The sequence below is a fragment of the Scleropages formosus genome, chromosome 25 (genome assembly GCF_900964775.1).
Source record: "Scleropages formosus chromosome 25, fSclFor1.1, whole genome shotgun sequence".
Taxonomy (NCBI): Eukaryota; Metazoa; Chordata; class Actinopteri; order Osteoglossiformes; family Osteoglossidae; genus Scleropages; species Scleropages formosus.
This window is the reverse complement of record NC_041830.1, coordinates 6,476,409-6,492,783: the sequence shown is the minus strand read 5'-3', so window position 1 is coordinate 6,492,783 and position 16,375 is coordinate 6,476,409. Positions and strand designations below refer to the sequence as shown.

General features: G+C 43.8%; 2 protein-coding genes across 2 annotated transcripts; both read left to right on the top strand.

The window, feature by feature from the left end:
- The first annotated feature begins 404 nt into the window (after nt 1-404).
- On the top strand, nt 405-5,081 carry smg8 (SMG8 nonsense mediated mRNA decay factor). Its single transcript, XM_018741863.1, has 4 exons — nt 405-1,969; nt 3,349-3,494; nt 3,594-4,463; nt 4,682-5,081. Exons 1-4 carry the CDS (start codon nt 418-420, stop codon nt 4,892-4,894), a joined length of 2,781 nt encoding a protein of 926 aa, XP_018597379.1. The 5' UTR covers nt 405-417; the 3' UTR covers nt 4,895-5,081.
- A 1,345-nt stretch (nt 5,082-6,426) lies between these two features.
- On the top strand, nt 6,427-15,950 carry LOC108928107 (interferon-induced 35 kDa protein homolog). The gene is made up of 10 exons (XM_029249345.1): nt 6,427-6,452; nt 8,903-8,933; nt 9,050-9,118; nt 10,109-10,267; nt 10,743-10,859; nt 11,600-11,738; nt 11,859-11,965; nt 13,421-13,616; nt 13,770-13,876; nt 14,287-15,950. Exons 2-10 carry the CDS (start codon nt 8,919-8,921, stop codon nt 14,503-14,505), a joined length of 1,128 nt encoding a protein of 375 aa, XP_029105178.1. The 5' UTR covers nt 6,427-6,452; nt 8,903-8,918; the 3' UTR covers nt 14,506-15,950.
- Nucleotides 15,951-16,375: the final 425 nt, after the last annotated feature.

Here is a 16,375-nt window from a genome sequence, read left to right as displayed (position 1 = left end):
TCAGCGACCTACAGTCTTATACACATTCTTATTGTTGCCAAAGTGCTGTCTGTATTTTAAAGGAAGTGTGAACAATATGAAGTAGCTTATTATTCACGTTACTGTACACTTACTCCGTATAAGGTTATAACTTGTCTGCTATTCATTCTATTGTCAGGCAAAACATTAGCAAATTAGCACTGAAGGAGCTAAATTTCACATAATTATTGGGGGAAAGTTAGGTTTCAGCGACAATTAGGAGACACGTCCCGTCCATATATACCAAAGTTTTAACTTAAAGCTGCTTTTTTCAGTTGGGCGGGGTAGGACTGGTGCCCGTAAATGCGCGTTCGTTTCCACACGGAACGATTTTCAGACGTACCCGGAAGTTCAACCGCACAGATTTTACTTCCTGTGTTGTGCCGAGTCTCAGTGAAGATGACGGTGCCCATGACGGTGGGTTCACTGTTGCTGTCCGACTTGATAGAAGACCCGCTGTACAAAGATGAGGGCCTCTGCGTGCTCGGGATCTTCGGGAAGAGCGCTATGGTGCCCGGGTCGGCGAAGGAATCCCTCATTAACGCGCTGGCGGATAAACACGTTTTCCCTTTATTCGGACCAGACGTCGTGTGTGACGGCGGCGGCGGCGACAGTGGCGGCGGCAGCTCGATCCAGGCGTACTACAGCCAGGAGAGCCGGGTGCTCTACCTGGTCCTCACCTCCATCTACGACAACCGGCAGCTGCTGCAGGCCTGCGAGACTCTGAGCGCCGGGATCGCTCACGCGGACGCGCACGAGTTCTGGAAGGGAGAGGAAAAGCAGCACTGCCTGCAGCTGCTCTACCTGTTCTCGCTGTGCCACGTGCTGCTGCTCGTGCACCCGAGCTGCTCCTTCGATGTCACCTACGACAGGCTTTTCCGGGCTCTGGACGCGCTGCGCCAGAAGGCCCTGCCGCTTCTGCGCGCCGCCATCAAGGACAGCCCGGTGTCCAAGGAGTGGAAGATGAACTGCCGGCCGTGCCCCCCTCGCCTGCTCTTCGTCTTCCAGCTGAACGGGGCGCTCAGGGTTGGGGGGTCGGGGCTGGGGGGCAACGGCACCGACACCCCTGGCGGCGGTGCCTCCGAAAAGCCGAAGAAACACTCGCCGCGCCGGCGCCTCCAGCACGCCCTAGAGGACCAGATCTACCGGATCTTCCGCAAAAGTCGAGTTCTGACGAACCAGAGCAGCAATTGCCTCTTCACGGTCCCCGCCAACCAGGCCTTCGTGTACGTGGTCGCCGGTCCCGATGAGGACCCGGTGGGCTCTTTGCTGGCTCAGCTGCGTGCCAACTGTGCCCTCAGGGACGGCGACGCGAACGTGTCCGTGTCTGGGCCCAGGCGCTACCAGCAGATGCGCCACTCGTGCCGGCAGCCCTCCTTTCATGTGGAGAGCAGCAGCCTGTGCGCTGGGGGGCAGCTGGTGGACACCACCCTCAAGGAGTTCCTGTGGCAGCATGTGGAGCTGGTGCTGACCAGGAAGGGTTTCGATGACAGCGTGGGCCGCAATCCGCAGCCCTCGCATTTCGAGCTGCCCACCTACTCTAAGTGGGCCCAGGTCGCTTACAGGCTGTACCAGGTTATGGTCGAGAGCGGCGAGGACGAGTCGGCGGAGATCGCCGCAAAACTGCAAGGGCAGCTGAAGGTGCTGGACGGTTTCCTCGACGCCGACGCCAAGTTCTCTGAGAACAGGTGCCAGAAGGCGCTGCCTCTCGCTCACAGCGCGTACCAGTCTAACTTGCCGCACAATTACACTACGACGGTGCACAAAAACCAGCTGGCGCAAGCGCTGCGCGTGTACAGTCAGCACGCGCGTGGAGTGGCCTTCCATCGGTACGCCGTGCAGCTGCACGAAGACTGCTACAAGTTCTGGAGTAATGGGCATCAGCTGTGTGAGGAGCGCAGCCTCACAGACCAGCACTGCGTGCACAAGTTTCACCTCTTGCCCAAGCCAGGTACGGTCAGATAGTGAGCTGCCGTGCTGTTGGGCTCATCGTGTCCGTCCGTCCACATAGGGTCGTGGTGCTCCGGAGCCTATCCTGGAAGAAGAGAATGGCATGCCAGTCCATTGCAGGGAAATCACACGGTACAGATGCGCACACACACATACACAGGTTAGTGCAGAGTCACTGCTTTGCTGGAAACATGTCTGGAAGGCAGTGTGCAGGGAGGATAATGGCACTCCTGGAGGAAGCCCATGCAAACAGGTATAACATACACACTTCACACAGGTTCAGCCAGATTCAAACCCAATTCTGTGGAAAGAGTACATTTGATTGTAAGAACCTGTAACGCCCCAAATTAAATAGTTTTTGTTTGTGGATGTAAGGTGGCTGTTGGCATGGTGATGAGGAGGCTCAGGTGTTTTGGAGCACACAGGTTTTCTTCCAGTCTGTCGTAAGGAGCGGCACCCTGCGCTGGTAGGCTGGGACAATCGCTTTCTGACAAGGGATGGCAGCAGACTGCAAAAACTAGTGCAAAATGCTGGCTCAAGGCTGGGCCCTCCAGAGGAAATGATCGTTGCAGGGAAAATCTTCAGCAGCTAATCTGCTCTCAGTATGGTACACACCTCCTCTATTTGTGTTTGTGTCACTGTTTGATTTAGTTTGTTTGTGCATCATCTCTATAAGGATAAAGCCAGATTGGCCAGGATTTAACCTGATGTAGATTCCAGTATAGTGATGCAACCAAACCCGTGCTGCTCTGGGGCACACCTTGTGGATCTGTTTTTGATGTTATACACCTGCTGGAGCTCAGTATTTCACACTCTCTTACCATAGGTGTCACAGTTCCAACCTCACATTTTTGGTGATCTTCCTGAACGGATTTCCACCATGATCCAATCGCCTTTTCGTTCTCTGTCATTTTAGTCAAAGTTCTGCCGCTTATTATGCGCGTTGGGTCAGAGACCTGATGCTTTTTTTTTTTTTTTAAGAACTGGGAAAGATAAGACACATGTTGACAGTCTGCTCTGTGGAATTTTTCAGTTTTTGGTGATGTCTGTCCTCATATGCTGAACACTTGGCTTTTCCAGAGCCTGGAGTTTCTTAGATATGTTTTTCACTACAACATGGACTACCCTTTTTTCCTCTGAATACATTCATTTGTTTCTTGTCTCTTTGTCTATATATTTTTATTAGTTTGTTGGTCATTAGTGGTTTAAGTTGGGGGTGATTGGGAGGGTCAGGTATTGATTTTGTATAAAATGAGGATATATACTGTGTTACCCTTGTTTTTGTTACCATGCCCTGTGTGAAATTTTGTCAAACTGAAAAACTATGTATCTTTAGCAGTTGATTGTGTCCAAGGTCTTAAGTGTTATTTCTGTGTACAGGTGAGAAACCTGAGATGGACAGAAACCCACCTATCCTACACCACAACAGCAGAGGTCGCTCAACCAGCGCGTGCAACTGTGGCCGCAAACAGGCCACCCGCGAAGACCCCTTTGACATCCAGTCTGCCAACTATGAATTTTATCAGGTGAGTCTCTCTTGTGGCCCCAACCTCCTGCTTCTGCAGGGCTCTTCTTCCAGGTTACTGAAGGTCTCACTATTGCCTGTTCGCTTTCTTTGTTTTCAGATGCTGGAGGAGAAGTGCTGTGGTAAGCTAGAGAGGATCCATTTCCCAGTTTTTCAGCCAAGCACGCCGGACCCAGCCCCAGCCACCAACGAAGGGACTAGGCCAACGGAGTCGGGGACGTCAGGGGAGGGAGAGCGGCTAAAGGAGAAGGAGACAGCAGGCCACACCCCAGGGGACAGCACAAGCCTTAGCCTGGCGCTCAGTCTGGGCCAGTCCACAGACAGCCTTGGACCCTACGGGGAAGGGGCAGACGGACAAGAAAAGAGGCCAAGTCTGGTGGACCGCCAGGCCTCCACAGTGGAGTACCTCCCAGGCATGCTCCACTCTGGTTGCCCCAAGGGTCTTCTCCCTAAATTTTCTAGCTGGTCTCTTGTGAAGCTTGGCCCTGCAAAGGCTTATAACTGCCACACTGGCCTTGAACAGCCTGGGTTCCTTCCTGGTTCTGCCTTCCTGCTGCTTTGGGATGTGGTGATTCGCTGTCGCTCTGAAGAAGAGGCGGGGCTGTCCGAACCCCTTGATGGGGGCCCTTCTTCTTGGCCAGTGCCGAATAAAACACTGCCGGGGAAGCGGGGAGGAGGGGGAGGGCTGGGGCGTGGGCGTAGACGGGACGATGTGGCGCGAGCCTTCGTTGGATTCGAGTACGAAGACAGCAGAGGGCGTCGATTTCTGAGCTCAGGGCCAGACAAAGTGATGAAGGCACTTGGTCCTGGAAGTGTCAAGGAACCAGCCACCCGGGTGCTTAATTCTGACATGCCGCTGTATATCCCGTCTCCCACCCAAGGCCGTGGTCTTAAGCCCCACTATGCCCAGCTCGCCCGGCTCTTCATCGTGGTGCCCGATGCCCCCCTGGAGATTGTTCTGAACCCACAGGTAAGCTGTTCTGCTGTTTAATTTAATTAACCTTAGAATAGTGGCAATATTTATTGTCAAACAATGCATAATCCATGTTTAACCTATTGTGATGTAAATAAAAATTTCAGGGCTTGATTGTGACATCTCTATATTTCAGTTCACTGTCATTTGGTGTAGTACACGTTCAGCTTTGGTCTGAATCTTTTTTTTTTTTTTGTCATCTTTCACCTCATCAGGTCCAACCTGGGCCACCTCCCTGTCCGATTTTCCACCCTGAGCAGACTGAGCTGGTTTTGCCTCCTGATGGACTGTGGGTGCTACGCTTTCCCTACGCTTATGTGACAGAGCGAGGGCCCTGCTATCCTCCCAAGGAAAACCAGCCCTTAGCCAGCTATCGAGTTCTGAGGGGCATCTTGCGTGCAAATACAGCCAGTTCCCCACCCCAGTGATCCTGTTCATCCTGGGATCCAGTCTTGATCCTCACTGATCCCACCATAACAAGCATCCTGGGTCTAGCAATAAATGGGGAGGCCAACAATCAGTGTTGGTCGAGTTTAATCGTTATGAGAAAGCTCTTGTTTACTTTCCAGATGAATTATGTCCTGCCTGTGAATATTAGTATTTTGACTGAAGTGACCCTGAATAATTACAAATTAAAGGTAATTGTATGGAGATTATGCAAAATTTACTTTTTGAAATACCTTTTGTATTGAAGTTATCTCACAAATTCAAACTTGTACATGACATTCACAATACGTATGTGTTGAATGCTATCTTGTTTTAATCAGTCATTGAAAGCCAACTTTCTGGAGAGAATATTTGGATCTTTTTTTTAAAGCGATTAACCGGTATTTGCATATACTAAGTATACAGCAGTCATTATGAGTGTGCAGGTATGAAGAAATGACAAAAATTAAGTGATTTTGCAAAAATTTATAGACCCCATGTTTTGTTAGCTCAGTCTTCACCAGCAAAAGACACTTCCCTAAAGAGGATACCTGTTTCAATATTGCCCTCGGTTTTTTAACTGTTAAAGCATCTCCCAGTTTACTGAATCGAACCCTGTAGGGACCTTTTGTCAGGCTGTGAGTTGGAAGGCGTGAGAAGATGACGTAAGATGGTCAGAAATACAGGTTTTACAAATGCATAGGGAATGAAAACAGTACAAAACCACATCTTCCTGCTGGGTATCTCTCTGTGGAAGAGCAACAAAGTTAAGTCACATAGATCGAAGAGAAACTGGAAGCTGCTGGCCTGCAGAGGAGGGTGGAAAGAAAGGAGTCCTTACTCAAGAACCACCATCTCCAAGGCAGCGTAAAAGTGATCCAGATGAGATGTGGGGAAAGGGGTCATGGTCTGATGAGATCAACACTTGAGACCTTTTGGCTACAGCACAGATCCCTTTTTTGTGGCGCTAAAGGAACGCTGTCTCTGTGCTGAAATATGGTGATGTTGGTAGTGTCTTGAAAATTGCGGTCCTCAAAAGTCACCCAAGAAGCCTGCACGAGGTGGAGCGAATCAGTCCAGGAGCAGGAAAACAGTGCTCTCCACCGGTGTGCTCCACTGGAAGATACCAGTGACAGAACACAGAGCTGTAGTAACCCCTTAACCCTCTCTCACCTGACCCAAACTCCTGGCGCTGAAGGAAAATGAAGTACAATTAATGTATCGCTTTTCTCCAAAGCAACTTACCAGGTTAATCTACCTATAACTATTTGCCCATTTATACAGCTGGGTGATTTTACTGGAGAAATGTTAAAGTAATTACCTTGCTTAAGGGTACTACAACTGGAGGTGAGACTTGAACTTGCAACCTTTGGGTCCAAAGACAGCAGAATGTTATCTTAGCTGATGTTTTTCTCTAAAGCAGCTTTATTTTCTATGGTTATTATTATTTATTTGTACAGCTGGGTCTTTTTTTTCTTTTTTTATTAGGGTAAGTACCTTGCTCAACTGTACTGCAGCTGGAAGTGAGACTTGAACCTATGACTTTTGGGTCCAAAGGCAGTAAGTAGCGCGAACAATTACACTACCAGCTGTCCCCTAGTAATTCATTGACAATTAATTGGCAATGAATCGATTAAAAGTGCATTTTGTAATCAGTTCTGTGTTCCTGCTTTTGGCGGGAACTTGAGTGAAAATGGCGGGAGCGAATTCCTTGTATCGGTCTCGCTTCGGAGAAGAGGCTCTGCTAGATGAATAACTGTAAAGGAGCATGTAATGTGAATGTAAGTGTAAAAGTAAATGTGAAAGCGACGGACTTCTTCAGATGCGAAAGCGAAAGTGAGTGAATTATTGGAGCAGGAAGGTAGAACGCGGTGAAAGACCACACTGACGGGACACACTGCACAGGCACAAGTTCAGCATTTCTGTTATTAGCGCTCTTTTCTGAAGAGATCAGGCTCTCCGGTAAGGATTCCGGCGGTAACAGTAGTAGGTGGTACTGAACCGACAACCTCCTGGGGGATTAACTGGGCATTTAACTCACTCAGAATATGCGGCTGACTACAACGCTGCCTCAAATATGACACTTTTTTAAGTGGGATTTGAACCTGCGACCTTTGGGGTTTCAAAGCAGCAGCTCTAATAAAATATCCTTTAATAAAATTAAAAAAAAAAAAAAAAAACAACACGTCCAGGTTAAACGTTTTTCTTAACTCGAGAAGATGAAACTTAGATCAAGTGCGAAACTCAAGGGATTTGACGGTAACACTAGGCTGTGGGATTTTCGTTTAGTGCACAGATTAAAACGTATAATAAACGGGTTTGTTAGGTTATAAAAGGGTTTAAGGGTTTACGGTCCGTGTACTTTATGGCTGTTTTTCATAGTTTTTTTTTGTTCAGAATTTTTTCCCACACACACAAAACATGCAAACTCCGCTGGCAGGGAAGGGATTGAACCCACGGCCGTGAGGTCGCCCCGGGATTTTTCCTATTTTGTCTTTAATGTTATTTCCACACACGTTCAGCAAAAATGAAAGAGTGCAACACTTCAGCTATGCTGATTAGCATGAAGGTTCTTCGAAATACGTACGTACAGTATATCCCTACACGGGCCAGTGCTCCGTATTACGGCTATTATGGAGCGCCACTGGTGTGCACCGCTAGGGGTCGCCACTGAGCCGAACCTCAGTTTATCATAATCCGCACAGATGGGGTTGCTCTTTATTGGAGACCATTTACATTTATTTATTTAGCAGACACTTTTTCTCCAAAGCCACTTCCAATGAACTCCATGTGGTGTTATCAGCCCACACACCTTATTCACCAAGGTGACTTACACGGCTAGGTTCACTACTTAGAATGGATCACTCATCCATACATCAGTGGAACAGCATGTCTTTGGACTGTGGGAGGAAACCAGAGCATCCGGAGGAAACCCACGCAGACATGGGGAGAACGTGCAAACTCCACACAGACTGAGCAGGGATCGAACCCACGTCCTCTCGCACTGGTGCTGTGAGACCGCTTTGCCACCGTGCCGCCCATTTGTTCATATAAAACATTTTATGCATTTTAACTCAAAATCAAAGGTTACAAAACTCAAAAACCTTTTTTTTTTTAATGTAAAATGTTAAGTTTCATAATGAGTGTAAATGTAGTTTTGAAGAAAAATAATGTAACCGCTAATAATTGGTTAATAATCAGTTGAATGTATCAAATTGTTGTATACAGTAATAATTAGGTAAGAATAACTGCACTGTGAAATGTAGATTATGTATTTAAGTTAAGGGTTTCTTGTGCTCTGAGAATCCATCCAAATGGTATCGAATCTCTGACCATATCAACCGGACAGTGTGAGTCCTGTCCTACACATATGGATGGAAGTGTTTTATTTATCATAGTGTTATCTGAGGCTTTTATCAGACCTCAACAATGAATAAATTCAGGGATGACTGTATTAATATAATAAGTTATGTAACTTTGGAGCATCTTTTTTTTGGTATATACATTATAATTTAGCCCGAAAATAAACTTTGCTTATTGCTTTGTATTATTTTCTATTATTTTCGATTTTTAGGATTTTGTTTGGCAAAACAAATCCTAAAAAATGATGTTAGTATTTTTATTTGCAAGATATACAGAAAATGTTACCAGAATCTGTTAAATAGTAAAATGAGAAATTGATGTTTTATTATTTTTAAATACCTAGTTGAGATCTGAAAAATGAATGGCTGGAATATACATAAACTGAGTTGAGGCAAGGGCTGTGAGGTGAGTGTGGTAGCGCAGCAGGTTTGGCTGAGACCTTCTCTATGGTCGGTCTGGGGTTCGAGTCCTGCTTGCAGTGCCTTGCGATGGACTGGTGTCCCGTCTGGAGTGTGTCCCCTCCCTATTTAGCCTTGTGCCCTTTGTTTCTGGATTAGGCTCCACTTTGCCTCCAGACAAGTGGTTGTAGACTGTGTGTGTGTGCTGTGGCTCGTTCTTTCTCACCTTGTCAGTTTTTCTTCTTGCAGGCTGGTAATCAGAAAGATGTCTCTTGAGAAGGTAAATACAAACATTTTGTTACACGGGCCTAGTTGATGTGCCCTTAATAAAACTCACCGTAACCAAAAAGGACTGGCTGACACCTATGTCCGTATTTTCACTATGAATTTTTCTAGGCTGCTGACACACTTGACAACAGTTTGAATTCTCTGGAAAAAATCAAGGAGGAGATAAAGAATTGCACGGTGCGTGCCTATTAGTATATGAGTATATGTTTGCTTTTGTACACTGTGAGGAAACATTTTATTTGATTTACATCTTTCTCCTTTGTGCACGAGAAATGTTTGCTATATTATGCGTTGAATTATTTAAAAAAGAAAAATTGTATATTCAACTACTCTTGTAATGTGTACTGGTTTATACGGTGCTATGAGACAGGTTGACTATACTCAAGAAGTTTGTGTCTGCATCCAAATCATTCATTCCATTGATGTAATGCAATTTTTGTATTGTTCTCTAAGATGTATGTTACTTTGGAGAAAAGCAGTTGGTCAAGTTACTTTTCTCTGACACTTTTCTCCAAAGCAACTTAGAGTTATTTACCCATTTATACAGCTGGGTAATTTTTTTACTGAAGCAATTTAGGGTAAGTACCTTGTTTAACGGTACTACAGCCTGATGTGGAAATCAAACCTCGACCTTTGGATCCAAAGGCCATAGCGCTAACCACTTTGCTACCAGCTGTCCCATGCATGAATTTAGAAATGTATAATAAATCAGAATAAATGTAAATGTTATTTATAACGTAGTAGCCTAATATATCCTATAAGTCCTATATTTTGATGCTGGTAAAGTCAGCAGACCTCTTTGGTGTTGTACTGGTATATTGCCATGTGTTGATAACAGTGGGAACCTGGATTCTCATCCCTGCCATCTATAGTGAGGAGGCCCAGGGAATGAATGAGGTGTGATTTTCCTTGGCTGGTTGAGGTGGTTGGTATCTCTGTCTTGCTGCTGTCATCAAGACTTTACATCACCTGATGAAGGCTCCAGGAACGTAGTGAAAAAGAATGGGTGGCTCATGGCAGGTATCTTGGAGGAGGTGTGTGCCTGCGTTCACCCAAAAAGGGCATGGTGTCATACTTCAAGTAGGAGATGTAAGAATTGAACTGAATAGTAAAAGTCCAAAGGGAGGTGATTCATGGAAGGAACGCTAACATATCATGTGTTTCCAGGCCATGTATGACAAGGCACTGAAGGACAATAGAAAACTGTCCGAAGGCAACAGTGACACCCTGAAACTGGCCGGCGAGTTTTACCAGCGTTCTCAGAAATTAAATCAAGATCTGCAGATGGAAGAGGAAGAGCAAGGCCAAAGGACAGATGACTTGAAGGTTTTTAAGCATTGTAGAAGTAATGAATCCGTATCTGATAGTCCTGTTCTTTGGAGTGTGGTTAGAGTTAAGTTGGGGAAGTTATCTTGCCTGATCTTAAGATACAGAAAACAGCCATACTGCGGTGAAAATTTCCGAAGCAGCAACTGATCATTAGTAGCTGAGGGTGTTTAAAACATTAAGATTTCATCAGAGAGGCAGATTGGTGATGGGTTGTGGTAAAGGCAATGGTGAACATTTGAAAAAGACATCCATTCATTTGTCTGAGAAATAATTAGATCTCTCATAACTCTATGCATTCTTTCCAAATCCGAGGCATCATACTGCCAAAAATATTTGTTTCCTTCGAACTCTCCCTGTGAGCATAGATTAGTTTTTATCATTATGTTTGTGAAGAGCTCTAGAGTTGGATGTTGAATCAGGTATAGCTGGATAGTTATTTTTTTTTTTACAAACCGGAGTTCTTTTTTAACAGAAGAGGCTGAGCTTGGTGAAAAAAGAGGAGAGTCGTCTGAAGGAAGAGGAGAAGCGGATGAAGGAGGAGCATCGTCAAATTGACCAGATGGAGAGGCAGCTGAGACAGCAGACAGAGGTCAGCCCATTTTCAAAAGAATCACACACTGTGTATGTCGCGATGCAGGTGGTGCATGTGCGCACCACACCCTCTGTGTGCAAACACAGCTCATGTGTCACAAGCCCAAGAGCAGAATCTCTGATGTTCATTAGATGCATCAGCACAACTGGATCCAACTGAGCAGCTCATGTTTCTGTAAAAGAGCCAAAGTCACGTCCGTAATTTGTGGATTGTTAATCAGTGCTTCGCTACAATTTCACTAGTGATATGGGGTCACCGACCTGCTTCCTGAGTTCTGTTCCAGTGTGTTTCTGTTCTAGTCCTGTGCTTGTGTACTTCATGATTCTGTCCTGATCTCGTTCTGCAACTCCGTGCAAATTTATTCCGCTTACCGTCAAAAAACTTTGTGTGTCTTTGTTCTCTGTTCGTTGTGTCACCATTGCATTTTCCTAATTCGCACCCTGTGCTTGTACGTACACTCCGCTACTTATATCATTACACCCTTCGCCCATGTTCGGACGTTACGCTAAAATATGTATATACGTATAATGTTCTTTTCATGTCCGGGCGTCACAGCATGTGTGCAACAAGAAAAGGATGGCATGCAGAGTGAATGTGCTTCACATGTTACACCAGCACCAGGAATGCGGTCGCACAGGATCATTCAAAGAAGCAAATGTGGAAAAACACAGGCCCAGATACTGCTTCCGTGCTCATGTGTTCAGTGTGTACTCATCACCACGTCTCTGCCTTTTCAGGTTTCTGCTGCAATGCCCGAAAAGAAGGTTGTTTTTGCTGGAAATTTAAACACTGAAAGAGAAACCTTCAACCTGGAGTCTGAAATAGTGTACCCCATGGAAGGTGGGACGGCACTCATCACCTTTGAAGATGAAGAAGGTGAGGAGATCCATCTTCGTCCTTTCTCTTGAGCACCATCGCTTAATCTGTCATTCAGCTGAAGAGCATGCTGTAAACAGACAGAAATATGTTTTTGAATGTGTTTCTGCTCCTATTTAGCGGCTCAGAATATCCTGTCAATGAAGGAACATGATGTTCCAGTGGGAGACTTCTCCATAACCCTGGAAGCCAAGCCTGTACAGTTCATTATACCCAGCCTTGTGGAGGTACACCATCGCAGCCCCTTGAAGTAGTTTGTTCACTGTGAATACGGGACTTTTTATGTCTGACGTAGTAAAAATCTCATTGGCTAAAGACTTGTAACGTCTGTTTTTAGTGTTAGGTAGAGGCCTGCTGTAAAATCCTGGACCATGAGAAAAATATCCTGCTTTAGATATGGGTAAAAAAGTTGCTTTCAAAACAGCATCAGTTAAGAAGCAGCCGTTTCATTAATAGCTGAAGTTGGGCATGTTGCTTAAAGACTTAAATTTGTTAAATTACCTCATTTAATACAATACTTGATGCTTCAAATAGTGATTAGTTGAATTTTTTGTGTGAAAAGCAGCGTGTTATTTTGCAGCAGACGTATGGAAGACACAAGGTTTAAAATTACATGTGAAATATCTGACATTAGAGAATTTCAGTGACGGTACATTTAAAAAATAATGGTTCAAGAACTCTGCTTCCGGTCTTCGTGGTAAGTTTTTTAAAAAACAGACCAAGTCAGTAAACGCCAAAAACGTTTTAAAATAAATTAGTGTCTTGAGGGACTGCAATAAAGAGTAACCACGTAACACCAAACTCCCTGACCACAAAACACATTTCAGAGGAAATTCCATGAGAACATCTCACACGTCAACCTGGAGTATCAGCGGCAAACACGAAAATATGATATTGAAATATCACATTAAGTTCTGAGATTTACAAATACGGGAAACAGCAATTTATTTTTTATTCATTGTCAATAAAATGTACTATTTAGTGTAAATCCAGGAAGGACTAAATACGTACGGTGCGTGTTGATTTATTTGAAATTGCAGTTCATGACTTTAAATACACTGTACACACACTGTACTATGTGGCCATGGCTTTTTACTGCTTAGCGCATGCAGTGCTGCTTGAAAGCGTGAGAACCCCTCTAGTCCCTTAGTTGTACCACGAAATCGTTATTATAGTGGTTAATTGAACCAGTCGTTCTCATCTGACACAATAGGTGTGTGATGACCAATTCCATATGCTGCTTTAGAGGAAATCGTGTGTAGTAGAAAAACAAAAGTAGTGCAGGTGCAAAAGTAAGTGAAGCCAAGTAAGTAGAATAAGGCATGTAAATCATAATCATTTATTAATTTTATAAGTTTACTTTAATATTTTATACAAGAATAACAACCATCCTTATAGGGTTCACACGCCTTCAAGCAGCACTGTATAATAAAGAAAAATAAATTCATTTTTGTGGAAACATCACAGAAATTTGGAATAATACAAATACAGATCACTTTGTTACTATAAAAAGTCATGATATATTGTATGTAAATATTGCAGCGTTTTCTTACGTTTCAGAAGATGTAAAAATCTGAATATATCTACTAGTAGTGTATGCACTATGTTTTAATGCTGAAAAACTGCCCTTTCCCTGCACTACTCATCTACTGGGTGAATGACTCTTCATGTTTGAACATCAGATGGACACTTATGTGTGCCCAAATCGCGTGCTGGTCTCCAACTTGCCCAAGAACATGAACGAAGATGACGAGAGTCGGCTGCTGGATAGGCTGGAGGTCCATTTCAGCAAGACGCGCAATGGAGGTGGGGAAGTGGAGTCAATCTGCATGTTGCAGGACTCTGGGAATGTGGTCATTGCTTTCACGAAGGACAACGGTGGGTTTGAGCGCAGTGTTGATCAAACGACACACTCTTACAGCTTTCATAAAAACCTAGAATTGTGAACTGGATTATGCTTTAAAAAAATCACATTTAAAATGAAACAAATTTTTTTCGTGTCGGATGTAACGGACACTTTGTTTTTTTTAGTCGCGCGAGGTCTGGTGGGCAGAGAGTACCACGAGATAGATGTGTTGAAGAAAAAGCACAAAGTCAGAGTGACTCCCTTCATCAATGGGGAAATAAAAGATCTGCAGGTAAGGAGATCCTCAAAAGAGTTAATGCAAGGAGCCCCTTAAAATACAGGGCCTTCTTCAAGACTCTGCACATTTATTTTAGTATGTAGGTGAAATGCAACATCTACAAAAAGCAATTAGTCATTTGTAGAATCCAATTGCACTTTAATCATGTGCTACTGCACACACATGCACACAAAGTTGCCAACTGAATGATGTTTGACACTTACAAATCCAAAAGTTTTATTGCTTTGCCGCTGAAATATGTGAAATGTTCCTTCTTTTACACACAGTTTTTTGATTAATCCAAATTAAATTGCTTTTGGTGACAAACTGCAAATCTGCAAAAGCAGTACTGTATTATATGTTCTGAAGAAAGAGCATTAAAACTTTCCTTAGAGGGTCTCAGTGTTCTACTATGGTCCACACAGGTCACAGTATCAGTATCCAGTCGCACTGTGCTGCTCACTGGGATCCCCGATGTCACAGAGGAGGACACCATGCAGGACTGTCTGGAGATCCACTTCCAGAAGTCCTCCAGTGGTGGAGGGGAGGTGGATGCCATTGTTTTCAATCCCATGGGTCAGCGGAAGCTCGCTGTCTTCAGGGATGACTCTGCAGCCAGGCCTCACACACCTCTGAATCACTAAATCTATGATCCTGGACATGGAATGTTACCCAACCCTCCCTTACTGTTTGATTCATTTATTCATTTAGCTGATGATTTTCTCCATAGTGGGTTAATACTTAAATTTATTTGCATATTTTAGCAACAGGCTAATTTTTAATAGAGTAATTTAGGGCAAGTACCTTGTTTAGAGGTATCACACGAGGAAGTGGCATTCTAACCTGGGTCCTTCAGCAATTAACTACCGCAATACATGGTGTTTGGTTGTCAAACCCTTAAATCATTATAGTTAGTTGTTTTCACTGTAGTACATGTTGTTCCATTTTGCAAAAAAACTTGAACTGCATATTTAGTTTTAAAAATTTTAACTGCATGATTGGATGAGTTATTGACACTGTCAGATACCACACGGAGGCGAAGTGAGAGTGAACTCAGGTGCAGAGTTTTATTGTGCGGTTGTGTGGGTGGCAAAGGGGTGAGGTACTTGTTAAAGTTAACACAATAACATGAAGGAAACTTTTGGGACGAAGGAGCGGACTAACGTGACAAACTGGACTGGATTGTGACGAAGACGGAGCTTGGAGATTTCATGAACAACGCTGAAGTTTTGGAGATCCTGCAAAGTCCTAGGTGTCTTCCGTGCCTGAAGTAACCGGTCTCCTTTCCCTGTGAACCGGTGCGTAGAGGTGGGTTCTCGAAGGGAGGTATAACGCACACCCATGTGGGTTAGTTGCACATTAGAAGATGAATTTTTAATGAATTCAAGAGGAAGATGAAAATGAATTGAAAATGAGTGGTGGTAAATGTCATGTTTTTATTCTGCTCATGGCTCAATTATTACAAGGATTGTAGAGGAGTATAACTATTAATAACTAATGTAGTAACATTGTGAATCATGTAGCAAACATTTGTATCATGCTTTTCCTGCACTACCGCCAGTACTCCAGGCATTACTTATTTTACCGTCGTATATCGATCAGACATTAATAGTCACTTATTACAGTACAGACCATACCAGAAGATCACAGTAATGGCCAGCAGGCTACTCACTTGTGTTTGCTTGCTCAGTCACTCACTCGTCTAATCAAACTCTTCTTCTTCTCCTTTCCAATTGTAACTCCCTAGAGGAAGTACCTTGGTGTCAGGGCCAGGTGTATTGAACGTAGAACATCTGTATTTCAATACCTTTTATATTTAATATTAAATGTTTAATTATGCATTTTTTTAGTTGACAGAGACCCAAGGGCTAGCACGGTCTGGAGCGGGATCAATGACACATTTAAGGCCCCCTCCAAAAGTCGAATTGTGAGTCTCTATGTTGGGAAAAGAGGACTAAACCTGCATTACAAAATTGGTGTCATTCCAGTTGGGTTCCTATACATTAGGAAAAAACTTAGTACTGCACTACATTAATATTTAGGGTTAATTAGACCGCAGTGTAACATCTTTTATATAACTGAAAGTGTACACCAGAAGAGTAATACATATGGAAATAAATCGATTCACCAACATTTTTAAACAATTTGCATTTTTTCTTTAAACCAAGACTAAAAAAAATCAATTTATAGTTTACTGAAATATAATACAAATCTATATAACAAAGTCTGTAAGATTTATTGTTGAAATCAGAACACTGACTCTCTAGTTCTTCAGTAACCCTGTGTGTGCCCTTGTTTGTTCAGTCCAGTTTATTTTGCTGTAGGATTTTTTCCAAACAGGTTGCCTGAAAATCATGAATTATATGTTACTGAGCAGTTGACTGAATTTATTGAACAGTTCAAATAACACTCATTGATGTCAGCTGAGGACTTAAATAAATGGTAAATTAGGATGCTCGTATACATATTAGTTATTAACGGAACATACATGTGTTAACCAGATCGTACGAATGA